The sequence below is a fragment of the Tyto alba genome, unplaced genomic scaffold (genome assembly GCF_018691265.1).
Source record: "Tyto alba isolate M040663 unplaced genomic scaffold, T.alba_DEE_v4.0 Super-Scaffold_23, whole genome shotgun sequence".
Classification (NCBI taxonomy): Eukaryota; Metazoa; Chordata; class Aves; order Strigiformes; family Tytonidae; genus Tyto; species Tyto alba.
The window spans coordinates 10,302,494-10,314,939 of NW_024881297.1; the positions used below are offsets into that span (position 1 = coordinate 10,302,494).

The window sequence follows — 12,446 nt, forward strand, 5'->3', positions numbered from 1 at the left end:
CAAACTGTGATATGTGCTCTAGTGGCCAAGCAGATTACCCAATCACTCTTACTTTTAGTCAGAGTGCCAAGAGCAGATTTAATTACAAAATCATAGAAGTAAGAAACAAATGAGACCTGCTGGATTAGATTATTTAGTCCGTCCCCCTGGGAAAGTGAAATAGTGCCCTAGAGCATACACCTTTCAAAATGTTTTTGGCTTGTTTTAAACGCTAATGGCCTAATCGAAGCAAGAGGAGGACTCTGCAAAGAAAGTTAAATTAAAGGGTCCTTTCCATTGCCTCTCAATATCACTCTGTTGATGCACTGGCTGTGAAATCTGTATCCCTGCTAATTATTTGCATAGCTGATGACTGCTGTTTTCCAGTCAAGCATAAGAAATGTTTGAACCCATTTTTACTTGCTTACACTGAAACTGCCAGGCAGTTTTGCACAAGATCCCAGTTTGGCACGGGAACCATTCCAGGGCTTGAAAATAACTCCTGGAGTGTGCAGCAAGCTCTCCGTTTGTCAGTGTATCAGCTGTACTAAACATCTTGGCAAAGCCGCAATGCCTCTCATTGCCCAAAGGAATCAGCTAGGTGATGCACAGCATCTGGAATCTGTAGTTTTTAATTAACTTTATGATTATTTAGAGTCATTATAGCATGTACAGGATTGTTGCATTGTGCCTGCCCTTAATCATGTTGGCATGGCCATCAGTTCAAAGGCAGTTCAGCAGACAAAAGAATTTTGCAGTGAACATTCAACAGCGAGCAAGAGAAGAAATCTGTGCAGTGAGTTTTTTCTTGCAAATTCAGGGAAAGGCAATATGCTTCTGGCTGTGGTTTGTTTCTTCATGTTTCTTGAATTCCCTTCTGCCTGCAGCTGTCACGTGTGTGGGTTTGAGACGGAGATGAACGTCCAGTTTGTCAGTCATATGTCCCTCCACGTGGATAAAGAGCAGTGGATGTTCTCCATTTGCTGCACAGCATGCGATTTTGTCACTATGGAGGAGGCAGATATGAAGGCTCATGTCAACAGCAAGCACACAGGTGATGATCCCGCTCTCCCAGCTGCAGTGATCTCTCTCTTCCTCGCTTTTTAGGTGCAACCTTCACACTTCCCATTAGCACTCTACTTTCACTGAAATGCTTGCTAATTAAGGCCTGAACTCTCAAAGTTGAAGTGAATTGGCCTCCAGCCAGGCAAATAATCTGGTAGTGCAGATCAATTTTCAAGTTTAGCAAAATAAGTGAAGGACTACTCAGCCCTCCTTCTCCCTATTCCCCTCATCCTGCAATCCCCTCCCCTGTCGAAGTCAGCATACTCTGTTTGTTTTTCTGACTGGTTTACTGTTTCATCAAAATCCTGGTTTGACTTCAGTGATGATAAGATGACTTTGAGTGCTAATTGTGCATACCTGGCTGTACGTTTGAAAGACGCCATACGTTGAGCTTCGCTCTTTGGTGTGTTTGCCTCCACAGTCTACCAGTTTGGAATTTCACGCTGATGTTTAGTTGACACTGTGATTCAGCAATACCATAAATGCAACTTTATATTAAATAACAGAACAAGTCGTGTGTTCTTTCCCTGCTTCTGTTCACTTAATAGCCAAAGATAAGAGCAATAGCAGTTTTCAAACAAGCTCCATATGCTTAGTCTAACTAATGAAGTCTGGCATAATTTAAGAAGAAAATTAGAATCCTTTTAATTAATTTCTCTTATAACACCAGGCAGAAGCATTTTGCTGCCACAAACTACCAACAGTTGCGTTGACAATACTGAACCTGAATTGCATCTAGCACAGTTTTTCCATTGCTAAGTTGCTTTTCCTGTCCTACCAGGAATAAAATTGGGAAAATAGGTGTGGGGGGGGAGGGGTTGGAGAAGGAGAAGGGAGAGAAGAATGCAGTTGTCTGTGCTCACAGATGCAGAAGTTAAACGTAACTACAGAAATACAAACTACTGGCTTTTATGCCAGTACAGCTCTCAGCGCTACTCCCTGCTGTCTGAGGTGTTTGCATCTAATTCCAGTTCATACACAGGAAGTCAAGGCAAAAGAGAAATGCCACCTGTAGCCATGGGAAGAGCTTGCAGCAGAGCTCAAAACTGAGCTGTGCTCTACCGCATCTTCTGGTCGTGGCCAAAAGGTTGGAGCCGCTGCTGGTCTTTTAAAGAAAGACAAAAACCCCCTTGTTCTTCCTTCACCCTGTCAAACTGAGCCATTTAGCTGGCGATTCAGCCAAATGCTTACACATATGGCAAATACAGAGAGTAAAAAATAGAATGGATTTTCTGGGTCACTTGACTCCAGTCCCTTATCCTGTGATGTTACCAAGTCATAAAAGGCCAGCTTGTAAGGATGTTGGCCTATGTCTTCAAACAAGTATAATTGTTTTAAACCGACTATTTCTATAGATAGGCAGCTGCAGATTTTCCTGCATTAAAGATTAGGGACCTTTTTGAAATTTCCAGCGTGTGTCTTACTGATAATCAGAATATACAGATATTGTTCTTGTGCCAGAACTGTGCTTTATCTGAAAGAGCCGTCCACTTCTTGCTCCCTCCACCTTCCTTCCCTTCTTCCACAGTGTTTATTCCCTTAGTATACCGATGGAGAGCAACCCTCTCCCCTCTAAATGTACATCGAGCCTTTCTTATATGAAGCAGAGTCTTCTCACTGTACCAATCCCTCACTGCAGATGTTCTTGTTAGAAGCCCTGCTCTTGACATATGCAACCACAGCTGTACATGGTGAAATGCAGTAAGTAGTGGTGGCAGTGTAAAACAGCAGCAGCTACTGGGAATAGCTCACACAGTAACATTCCGTGATCGTATTTACCTTCCTTGAAGGCTGCCCCACACTGATGGCTTATATTCATCCCATGTTCTGCTCCAATTCTTTTGTTTTCCTTGACTGTTTCCAACTTAAGCACTCCTCATTTGTAGCAAAAATTCTTGTTCCTGGCCCTTCAGGTCATGACCTTGTACTCTCTACTATTAAATTTCATGCCATTTCTATTACTGTGGTCCCCAAGGTCAGTGAATCTTTCTATATGATATCCCAGTCATCCTCCTTATTGACAGCTCAGGTCATCAGATTTCATTAGTGCATTCCTACATTTTTATCTTAGACTTAAAGGTGCCGCTCATCAGTTTAAAGCTCAGCACATAGGTAGTGGTGTTTGCAGAGGCCTTAACCAGGGGACTTTATCAGGTAGAGAATATGAAGTTTCAGTAAAGCCTCTTTTTAACACAGCTCTGATTAAACCAATATGTAGGTGGGAGGCAATAATTTGCCCAACCTTGTCTCATTACCTCATGGCAGTTCTCATATGAGAACTCTTGCTCTTGTTCATTTCTAGTGTGTGGTAGGGTTTGGGATTTGAACTGCAGGCATTTATTGCACACATAAGGAAACGCTGATGGGCTACAGCTTTAGATCCAGGTAAATAATGGGCGTTTTAAATTAATTATCTTCAATAAAGGGTCCTAATAAAAACAGATAAATCTTGAGACCACGCTGTTATCTCTTATAATCATTACTGAGAATGCTCCTCAGTACAGTGAGTGAGGTTATTCTCCTTTGTCCTTCCTCCCAGATTTATCCACTGGACACACATAAACAGAACGGTGGGAGAAGTTTAGCTTGGACCAGTAGGCACTTTGGGTTTCAGCACCACAAACCTACAGAAGCCTTGTTTCCCTTCTAAGTGACAAGTTTTGCGTTGTTCTTGAACTCTGAGATAATCAAAGTGTTTTCTTGGGATTTTTTCAGCCTGATAATGAGGTAGAGTTGCATGCTTCCCTCCCACTACCATCACAGACAGACTCAATTCTAGGATAAGCCGAGAGACGTGTTGTTGTAAACGCTAATAAAAGGGAGGGAGGTGCAACTATGATCTCTTAACAGATCAATTAATTTCAGACTTGTTTGTAAGCACGTTTAACTGTAAATATTTTTCCTGAAATTTAAAACAGGATCATTGAGATTCCATCTAATCTGCTGTACTAGTTATTGCTCTTTATTCCTGTTTTTTAGCTGAAGAGAGGAAAACACCCAGTGAATCTAACAGTCCATCTTCATCTTCGCTGTCAGCTCTGAGCGACTCTGCCAACAGCAAAGAAGATGCAGATATAACCCCAAAAAACAAGGGTTCAAACAACCTGCTAGTCATTTCTGTAGTGCCTGGTAGTCAGACCTCAGTGAACACTGAAGAGAAGTCGGAGAAAGGTAAAACACGGGTAAACAAATACAAACTGTCGCCTTCTATGCAGTCAGCCTGGCCGCAGTGTAAGGAATACATTTTCCTGTTGTATTTCTCAGGCTTTGAATGTGTTTTCTGTAACTTCGTCTGCAAAACAAAAAATATGTTTGAGCGCCATCTGCAAATCCACCTGATCACACGGATGTTCGAGTGTGATGTGTGCCACAAGTTCATGAAGACACCTGAACAATTACTGGAGCACAAGAAATGCCACACTGTCCCCACCGGTGGGCTCAAGTAAGGAAAGCAAGTACACCAACTTTTACTGTGTTAAGCACCTCTCATGCTGTGAGGATAGGACAAAAGGAAGTCAATTAGAAAGGGTTAGTTAAATGTCTGATAATCCAGATTTGGGGCTTCCTTTTATTTCCATGACCCAAGCCCAGTCCTTTAGTGTAGGCTTGCATCATCATAGCAGAGCGGTAACGGAGCAGCAGCTGTAGCATCCGCTGGTCCTAGAGCTGTAACAAACCATGGTCCTTTCCCTTTTCGGGTCAAACAGGAGACAGTACGTGCAGGGCCCTACAGAGAATCAGGCAGCACTACACACAGGTGTTGGCAGATGATGAGGGTTTTTTTTTTGAGGCAGCAAAGCAAAGGAGCGCACACAGCACGGGCTCTGTCCTGCACCCGGCTCAAAGAAACTAAACTCTGTACAGTCTCTGCAGCTAGGTGTGAAGTTGTAACCTTAAAGGTTATAATCTCTGTAGACTCTAATGCAAAGTCACTCCTCTCCAAGAATTAATAACTTTGATGCTTTCTGCTTTGGTTTGCATGCCCCAGAATGATCACTGTTGGATAAATTAACATGTAACGAGTAATAACACACTCTTCTAAGAAAAAAGCCCTTTGGCTTTGGCTGAGGTGGTGTCCTTTAAGGTCTGTCGGTGCAGAGCGGTGTTTCTAGAGAATGAGCGTGCCCTTCTGTTGAGGCTAGGCCCCTGGGGGAAGGAGTGACTGCTGGGGCCGTGCGCTTGCACTCTGTGGGTGGGCAACACGTCCTTACGCAAGCTGCACGTCCCTGGTCTCTGTTCCAGCTGCTGCAGGAAAAGAGGCTGGACCCACTTCGAGCCCAGCTCGGGTTCAGCACAGGACTCCCTGCTTCTGTGGCTTTTGCTCAGCAAACTAACGTTTCCAGTGCACTGTAGCTGCCGCGTGACGAGCGCGCCACGTTTAACGCTCCCACCAGTAGCTCTACCCGGGTTTGCACTGCAGTTTTTGAAAACTGGTTCTGTTTGCCAGGCAGCGTCTGGTCTCCAGCTCAGTAGTTCCATGAACGGGGGATCTGTGGTCACTTGAGATGTGATGACTGAATCTGGGACGAAGACCAGACTGAGAAACAAGTAGTGTGCCAGAACGACTGGATGTCTGTCTTGGACATACAGACCAGGTGTTTAATGCACTTTGGGTCTAGGCTGCACAGAATCTGTTCTATTTACCAAGGAAAAACCATGACCTATGACTCAGGCCTTCCTGACAGAATGGGCTTCTCAGTCTACAGAAATTATTCCTGCCCAGCTCGAGTAATAATTAGGTACCTTGAAAGATGCACCTAAGAAAAAGCTCTGATTTTTTTTTTTTTAAAGGCATCCGGAAGAGCCTGAAGAGATCTAAGTAAATTGTATTTTTCTGTCTCCTGCTTGCTGTGGGGGAAGAGAAAAAAACATGATTCCTCCAGCTCCAGGTCAAAATCTGAGATTCTGATCCAGAGAGCACCCAGCCCAGGAGAGGTATGTGTGCCCAGACAGCCGAGTCCTCTGTTGCAGTAGAGCTAATCACGTTAGCAGCCTCAATGCCAGGCTCCCTCTCTGGATCAGAGTACCCGACGGGCGTCAGGAAAGGTGTCCGGATGTTTTAGTATCCATTTGTCCTCCTGTGCTCAAGAGTCTCTCGATTAGCAGGCAGATTAATATTAAACCTGTATCTGCAACCAGTTGTAGCAAGGGAAGACACACAGGGTGAGAGAGGATCTCTGCTTGCACGTAATCTGACATGCTGAACAGTGAATGCAGATGGGCAGCAGGTGCAGACGTCTGTCTGACAGTTGCCAGGTGCCTTTGTTGTATCTTTTTATCTGGACCTGCTCTGTCAGCTCACCAGTTAGATGTGGAAGGGAGCGTGCCTTGTTTAGCAGAGCAGAGATCCCTGGCGGGTAGCTGTCCTCACTGGCTTCCTCCCAGCTACGTAAAGCAAACGTGGCGGGCGTGGTTTGGGTTTGTTGGTTGTCCGGGCTCGTTCAGCTCAGGCTTGCTCTCAAGATTCCCTCCTCCAGCCTTCTCGGACCTTCCTGGTCCAGGAACCAGGGGTGAGGCCCTTTGCCACGTCCACCCCGGTCCGGACGCTTGCTGCTGTGAGTAAGCGGAGCCCACATCCTGTTCCCACACAGGAACGATTCCTGCTGTGGCAGAGGCGGCTGTAGGCAAACACTGCCAAGCACACGCCCCCTCTGAGCATGGCCAGCTCATCTCCCAGAAATGGGAACCCCTACAAGTCAGCCTAACAGCCCGGCTTTCGGCCCCTCCTAGCAGCCTACCCAGCAAGCTTAGTGTTCAAGGTCACATAGAAGGAATTTCCTAAGCTTTTGGTGTACATGTGGTATTACAAGTTTATTCCATCTTTACTTAAACAGCTGCTTTCATACTCATCTGTAAACACTCACTTTAAACCACTTCTTAATGGAAAAAAATGGCCACAGTGACTTCGTGCAAACACTAGGAATGTCGTTACACAAAGTACCTGTGAATCAGTCACCCACCCTGCACTACCTGGCCTGCTTTCCAGAATCTTCCCCGCCAAGGTAAGCCAGCAGATTAAAGGGATGGTCCTTCAGCGTGGCTCAGGGTTTTCCTAGGAATGCCTGAGCTCTGCTGCCATTAAATGGGCAAACCTCCTCTGAGTAGAGACGCGCCAAGGTGAACCGAGTATTCGAAAGAGGCTTCACAGGGCAAACGAAGTGCCTTTTTCTCCTCTTTAGTAGGCCAGAGAGGGGTTGAGTGACAGGGTTAACCCAGGGATGCAGGGCTTCAAGCCGAGTGACGTCTCTTTTTCTCTGTCCCTGCCTTTCCCTCGCTGTGTTGCCAGGTGCCCATTCTGCATCTACTCCACTAACCGCCCCGCAGCGATGGAGTGCCACCTGAAGACTCACTACAAGATGGAATACAAGTGTCGGATCTGCCAGACAGTGAAAGCCAATCAGCTGGAGCTGGAGATGCACATCCGGGAACACCGCCTTGGCAACCATTACAAGTGCGACCAGTGTGGCTACCTGTCCAAGACCGCCAACAAGCTGATTGAACACGTCCGTGTCCACACCGGCGAGCGCCCTTTTCACTGTGACCAGTGCAGCTACAGCTGCAAACGCAAAGACAATCTCAACTTGCACAAGAAACTCAAGCACGCTCCACGCCAGACTTTCAGCTGCGACGAGTGCCTGTTCAAGACTACCCACCCTTTTGTCTTCAGCCGCCATGTGAAGAAGCACCAGAACGGGGACTGCTCCGAAGAGGAGAAGAAGGGCCAGTATTCCTCCTCCAAGGAAGCCAGTCCGCTCCTACCAGTGAACAGCTCCAGAAACCTCCTGTCACCCCTCTCGGTCATGTCTGCCTCCCAGGCTCTGCAAACAGTGGCTCTGTCAGCTGCACAGGGCAGCGGGGCGGAGCCCAACGTGGCAGTGAAAGCTTTGGCCATCAACGGCACTTCCCTGTGCTTTGATAAATACTGGAACTCAGAGTTTGCCCACCTTATTCCTTTAACAATGTTTTTCCCCAAAAACCACTACGATCTCACATTCCATCCACCCAGACCTCAGACGGCACCGGGAGGTGCCTCCTCACCTAAACACTCCTTCCTCGCCTACCTTGGACTAACAGAAAGGGCAGAAGCTGTCTGAGGGCAGTTATATTCTGTACCAAAAATACCCCGACAAACCCAGCAGGTATACGTTGCTGCAAAACATAGACCGAAGAGGTAACGAACACTTGTACTATATCATTAGTAAGGTTTAGACAATGGCTCTGTGTGTATACTTATTGCATTGACATGAAAGCTGCTTTATTAAATCTTCAAGAGGTGACCTACTGCATACTTCTACCTTCAGAGGCATGTTCCCAGTACTCTTATCTAAGAAACTATTTTGTCTTGTTAAGCTGAAAAAGAGTGTCCTTAATGGCAATCAGCACTTGTAAGATTACACATTGATGCATTTTTTTCTTTTTTGGGGGGCTTTGTGTGCGTGCAGGTGCGTGAAAGAGTCTGCCTGTAGCGTGCCATGACATTGCTTTTGCACATCCCTTGTATTGGCTTATTTAATTATGATTATTATTTCCCCCTTTTCACGCACTTGCTCCCTCTGTTCCATCTCCCCCTGAACTGTAGAGTTGTGGAAGGAATAACGCTTGGTTCCGGGTGGATTGGTGTAGTATTTCAGTGCTGTTTGCAGCTTCCTTGAGTTGTTTGATGCCCTGTACTCAGTTGTCAAGGTTTGAGGATTTGGGGTAGAACTGAGAAGGAAAAAGTTACTTTCAGCACTGCAGGATGAGATGATAACCAACCGTGAAAAGCGGGTGGATGTGTACAGGCACACGCACAGGCAGTGTGTGCAGTCTACACACCCACACAGCAGGCCCGCTTCTTAACAAACACCTGCACCCGGGCCCTAGCAGACATCTTTTGTTTTAAAAGGGCATATAAATATTATAGAGCTATATATATACTGTATTATTATGCAGTGGTTACCTTTTAGTTTGCAGGAACAACTTGTATAACTAGAATTCTATGGTGGGAAAAATCCAACAAGGGGATTAAAAAAAAGGGTATGGATAAATTCTGGGTATAAATACTCAGACTAAAAAAAAAAAGGCAGTTTTGCACAGTGCTTTAGTCTTGCACTAGTTTGTTTCTCACTTGCAAAAAAAAAAAAAAAGAAAAAAAAATAATCTGTGGGCTGAAGGTAAGAAGACTGTTTATTTGAAAAGGTACCAGTAACTTCTTTGAAATATAAAGTTATAAAAAGATGCTGTTTGAACCATATAGTTCTCTTTTATATCCTCAGTATTTCAATTGTACTTGCAAATTCTACAGTCCTATTGATACCCTCCATGTTATTAGTAATACTTTATTCCTTTTTGTTCACAGCAGATAGAGTGTACACTGCTAGGAAGCTAACTTTATACTTATTTAACGCTCCTACTTGTGGTCATTAAAATGACATGTTATACGTAGCACTTTATTGCAGGAAGAAGCAACTGCGGATTGGTTGTATAACCTTCGTTAATCTCAAAATGCCAAGAGTGATCTTAATGTAAGAGAAGCTAACCGACTGCTAATCGATTTGTGTTTCTTAGACAACTTAATATCCAGGAAGAAAGATCAAGATTAAAAGTACCCCGCATTAAAATTGGAAGTATAAAATACGAAACATTTCAAACTTATCATGTGACCCACAGGAACACTTTCTTACGGGATTGTTGTTTTCCATGGTGTCCCTTGGATTCGGATCTCGCTGTCTTTCACCAGGTATTAGAAATGTCTGACCTAGCTTCTGTCAGTCCCCTCTCCACCCCTTGGCCAAGCCACTGCCAGAGGTGCCCTGAGTCACAGCTAACATGCTTTCTACCCCCCCTCACACCATCCTGAATGAACTTCTTCTGCAGGTTGTTGTGGGACGGGGCCATCCGACAGGCCACTTGGAGCGAACCCCTTGTTGGTGACAGCACTAAAGCAACGCCCCAGTTCAGGAAGGCATTTCTGGTCCGCAAGGGCTCCGAGCTGTATGCACAGCTAGAACCATAACTCAGTCTTCATTAGTTCTTAAATGAAGCTTGTGTAGAAATACTTTTTACTTTTTTTTTTTTTTTTTTTTGGATGCAAAACTTGCATCATTTAACCTGTTTGCAAGATTCCTACATTTGTTTTGCACTGAGATGGCCAAACATTCTCCACTGTCATGACCAAACTCTCCCTGTTCAGGGAGGACACCCTAATCGGTGCACTCCTGTTAACGTACTGGAAGCTATTTACAAGGGGGAAATATCCAAAATAGTAGCAGGTTATAATTTGGAAGTATTAATTAAAAGACAAAGAAGGCCCACCATTTTGTTCACATTCCAGCAGCCAGTTTTGGTTCTAAAAAGTCTGTGGCAGTTCTGTCCGTCTACACAGTAAAGACAAGCCATCGGTTCCAAAGTACGTACAAACCTTTGTAAACAGTCTACGTAACTCAGGGCCCTGTTTGCCATGCTTTACTCCATCAGAACCCCTGGTAACTGCCCCCCACCCAACTGCCCCCGGAGTACAGACAAAATAGAAAATGCTGTATTAGTAAATACTCAAAGCATTTAAAAATTGTCTATCACAACAGCATGAAATATGCAATCTGCATCCAGAAATTATACCAGTTCTTTAAAATACACTCGGCATGTATATCTCTGACCCCACCAGAGAAGAGCAAACACTCCCAAATCAAAAAGCTTATTTTTCAAACTGACAGGTCAAGTACAGCTGTCTAGGAGGAAGTAGGAATATTAGCAGGACACACTGTAAACCAAACGGCAGTTTAAACAGGGCTGGAACTTCCAAACACGAGCTGTCAGCATGCACATGCCACGTGTTCGACAACGTTCCACTGTACCAGTATCTTGACATCATAATGGTTAATGTACCTGGGAAATTTGTTTAGCACTTTGGAAAGGATAAATTAATTCTTTCTGGCAAGTTATAGAAGTATTCTCTGTAAGGAAAAGTGTGTTAGGAGGTTTTTATTTTTTTAAGAAAAAAAATACAGTATTTATCGGAGCTTGTGCATATTAAAATAATTGGTTTGCAGTTCAAGGCTAAAGAAAGGAATGTTCTCCAGAGGTTCCCCCTACCAACTAGTGACCAACAGTTCTGATAAATTTCCCCCCACCATAAAGGTAATTTCATACTGGTTTTCACTATGCATTATTTCACGAAAGCTAGCATGTTTTTCCATTCAGTAATTCAGTTAAAGTTCTCAGTACTTTCTTCTTTCTTCTGCCTTTTTTTTACTTGTTGTATTATGTTCAAATATCATTCTGTCAAGGTTTGTGTACATTAATAAAAATTTGTATTGTATAAAGCTTTTTGCATTATAAGGCTGTACAGGGTCATTTTGACAGTAACTGGTATATTCCTTTGCATCTTCTGTTGCATTGCCAATTTCTAGTGTACCCAGTTTGGAAGTACAATATACTCTAATTAAAAAGGTTGGCTATATTCTTGTTTCTTCTTGGTTTTCCTTTCTTTTTTCACCTTAAATAGATTTAGGCTTGATTTGGAGGGAGGGGGAGAAGATTTTCCCACAAGACAAGGTACGAAGAAGAACAGTAAGATGTTAGCAATGGTGAAACTGAAAAGGAAAGCTCTCATTATTCCTGCTGTTGAGGAAATACAGCACATACTCCTAGGGTGGCTACAGGACTTCTCGCTGTAGGCTCTGAACTTGCCAGCTCAACCCCGCAAGAGGGAAAATGCCTGTTCTGAGGAGTCTGCTCATCCGGGAGGATGACTGAGCTCTTGGGCCCATCCCTCCTCAGCCCTGCAGTTCAAAAATCACATCCTCAAGCTGTAGTTGGGTGAACCTGGCCTTACTTGGGAGTAGCCCCAATGAAACCAGAACTCTTTCCTGAAAGAGGTGCTACGCAGTGAATAAAGGAACATTGTGCATTTAAAGATTGTAGTGGAAATCTGGGGGGAGGTTATTGTAGAAATACCATGTAGGCATTTTGTCAGCATTTTAGAAAAAGCGCTTTTTTCTTTTCACCAAAGATTAATGAAATAATTAAAATGCACAGAGGAAGCTAAAGAAGGAAACCCTAAGAGCAGACACGTTCCCAGAAGAGCCACTCCCAAGTTACTGGCTCCACTGAACAAGAAAAGGAAGTTCGGGTATTTAACCACTAACCAAGGAAAAGGGTTAAGATGTAGGTTCAAATCTTCAGTTAAAACAAGCAGAGAAGGTGCAGGGAGTGAGTCAGAGGGGGCCGTGGCTGGCAGAGGAAAGGGGACACGGCTGTCTCCCGCACTACTTGGCAGTGTCTCAGTGTCTCTGGGAGGGGGCTGAGCTGAGGACCAAGTTCCCCTGCCTGAGCAGTCAGCTAGCAGATAGGTGCAAGTCTTGGAGTAGCTCCAGCCCTTGAGTCTTGCTGTTTAAAAGCTCAGGCCCAAGCTCAACCAAAAG

The 12,446-nt window shown here is 44.5% G+C and overlaps 1 protein-coding gene across 4 annotated transcripts in view; it reads left to right on the forward strand.

Annotated features, from left to right (window-relative positions):
• ZNF827 (zinc finger protein 827) overlaps positions 1 to 11,482 on the forward strand; it is a 111,377-nt gene extending 99,895 nt beyond the window's left edge. The window contains exons 11-16 of one of the 4 annotated variants that reach the window (XR_006165663.1): positions 867 to 1,033; positions 4,024 to 4,215; positions 4,309 to 4,486; positions 5,836 to 5,979; positions 6,879 to 7,046; positions 7,331 to 7,425. Coding sequence is in view for 2 of the 4 variants with exons in the window: in XM_042796709.1 (XP_042652643.1) it covers positions 867 to 1,033; positions 4,024 to 4,215; positions 4,309 to 4,486; positions 7,331 to 8,138 (1,345 nt within the window). In the remaining 2 variants the exon portion in view is untranslated. Of the gene's footprint in view, positions 1 to 866; positions 1,034 to 4,023; positions 4,216 to 4,308; positions 4,496 to 5,835; positions 7,047 to 7,330 lie in introns of all 4 variants that reach the window. The other 3 variants (XR_006165662.1, XM_042796709.1, XM_042796710.1) reach the window with 3 other exon arrangements.
• Positions 11,483 to 12,446: the final 964 nt, after the last annotated feature.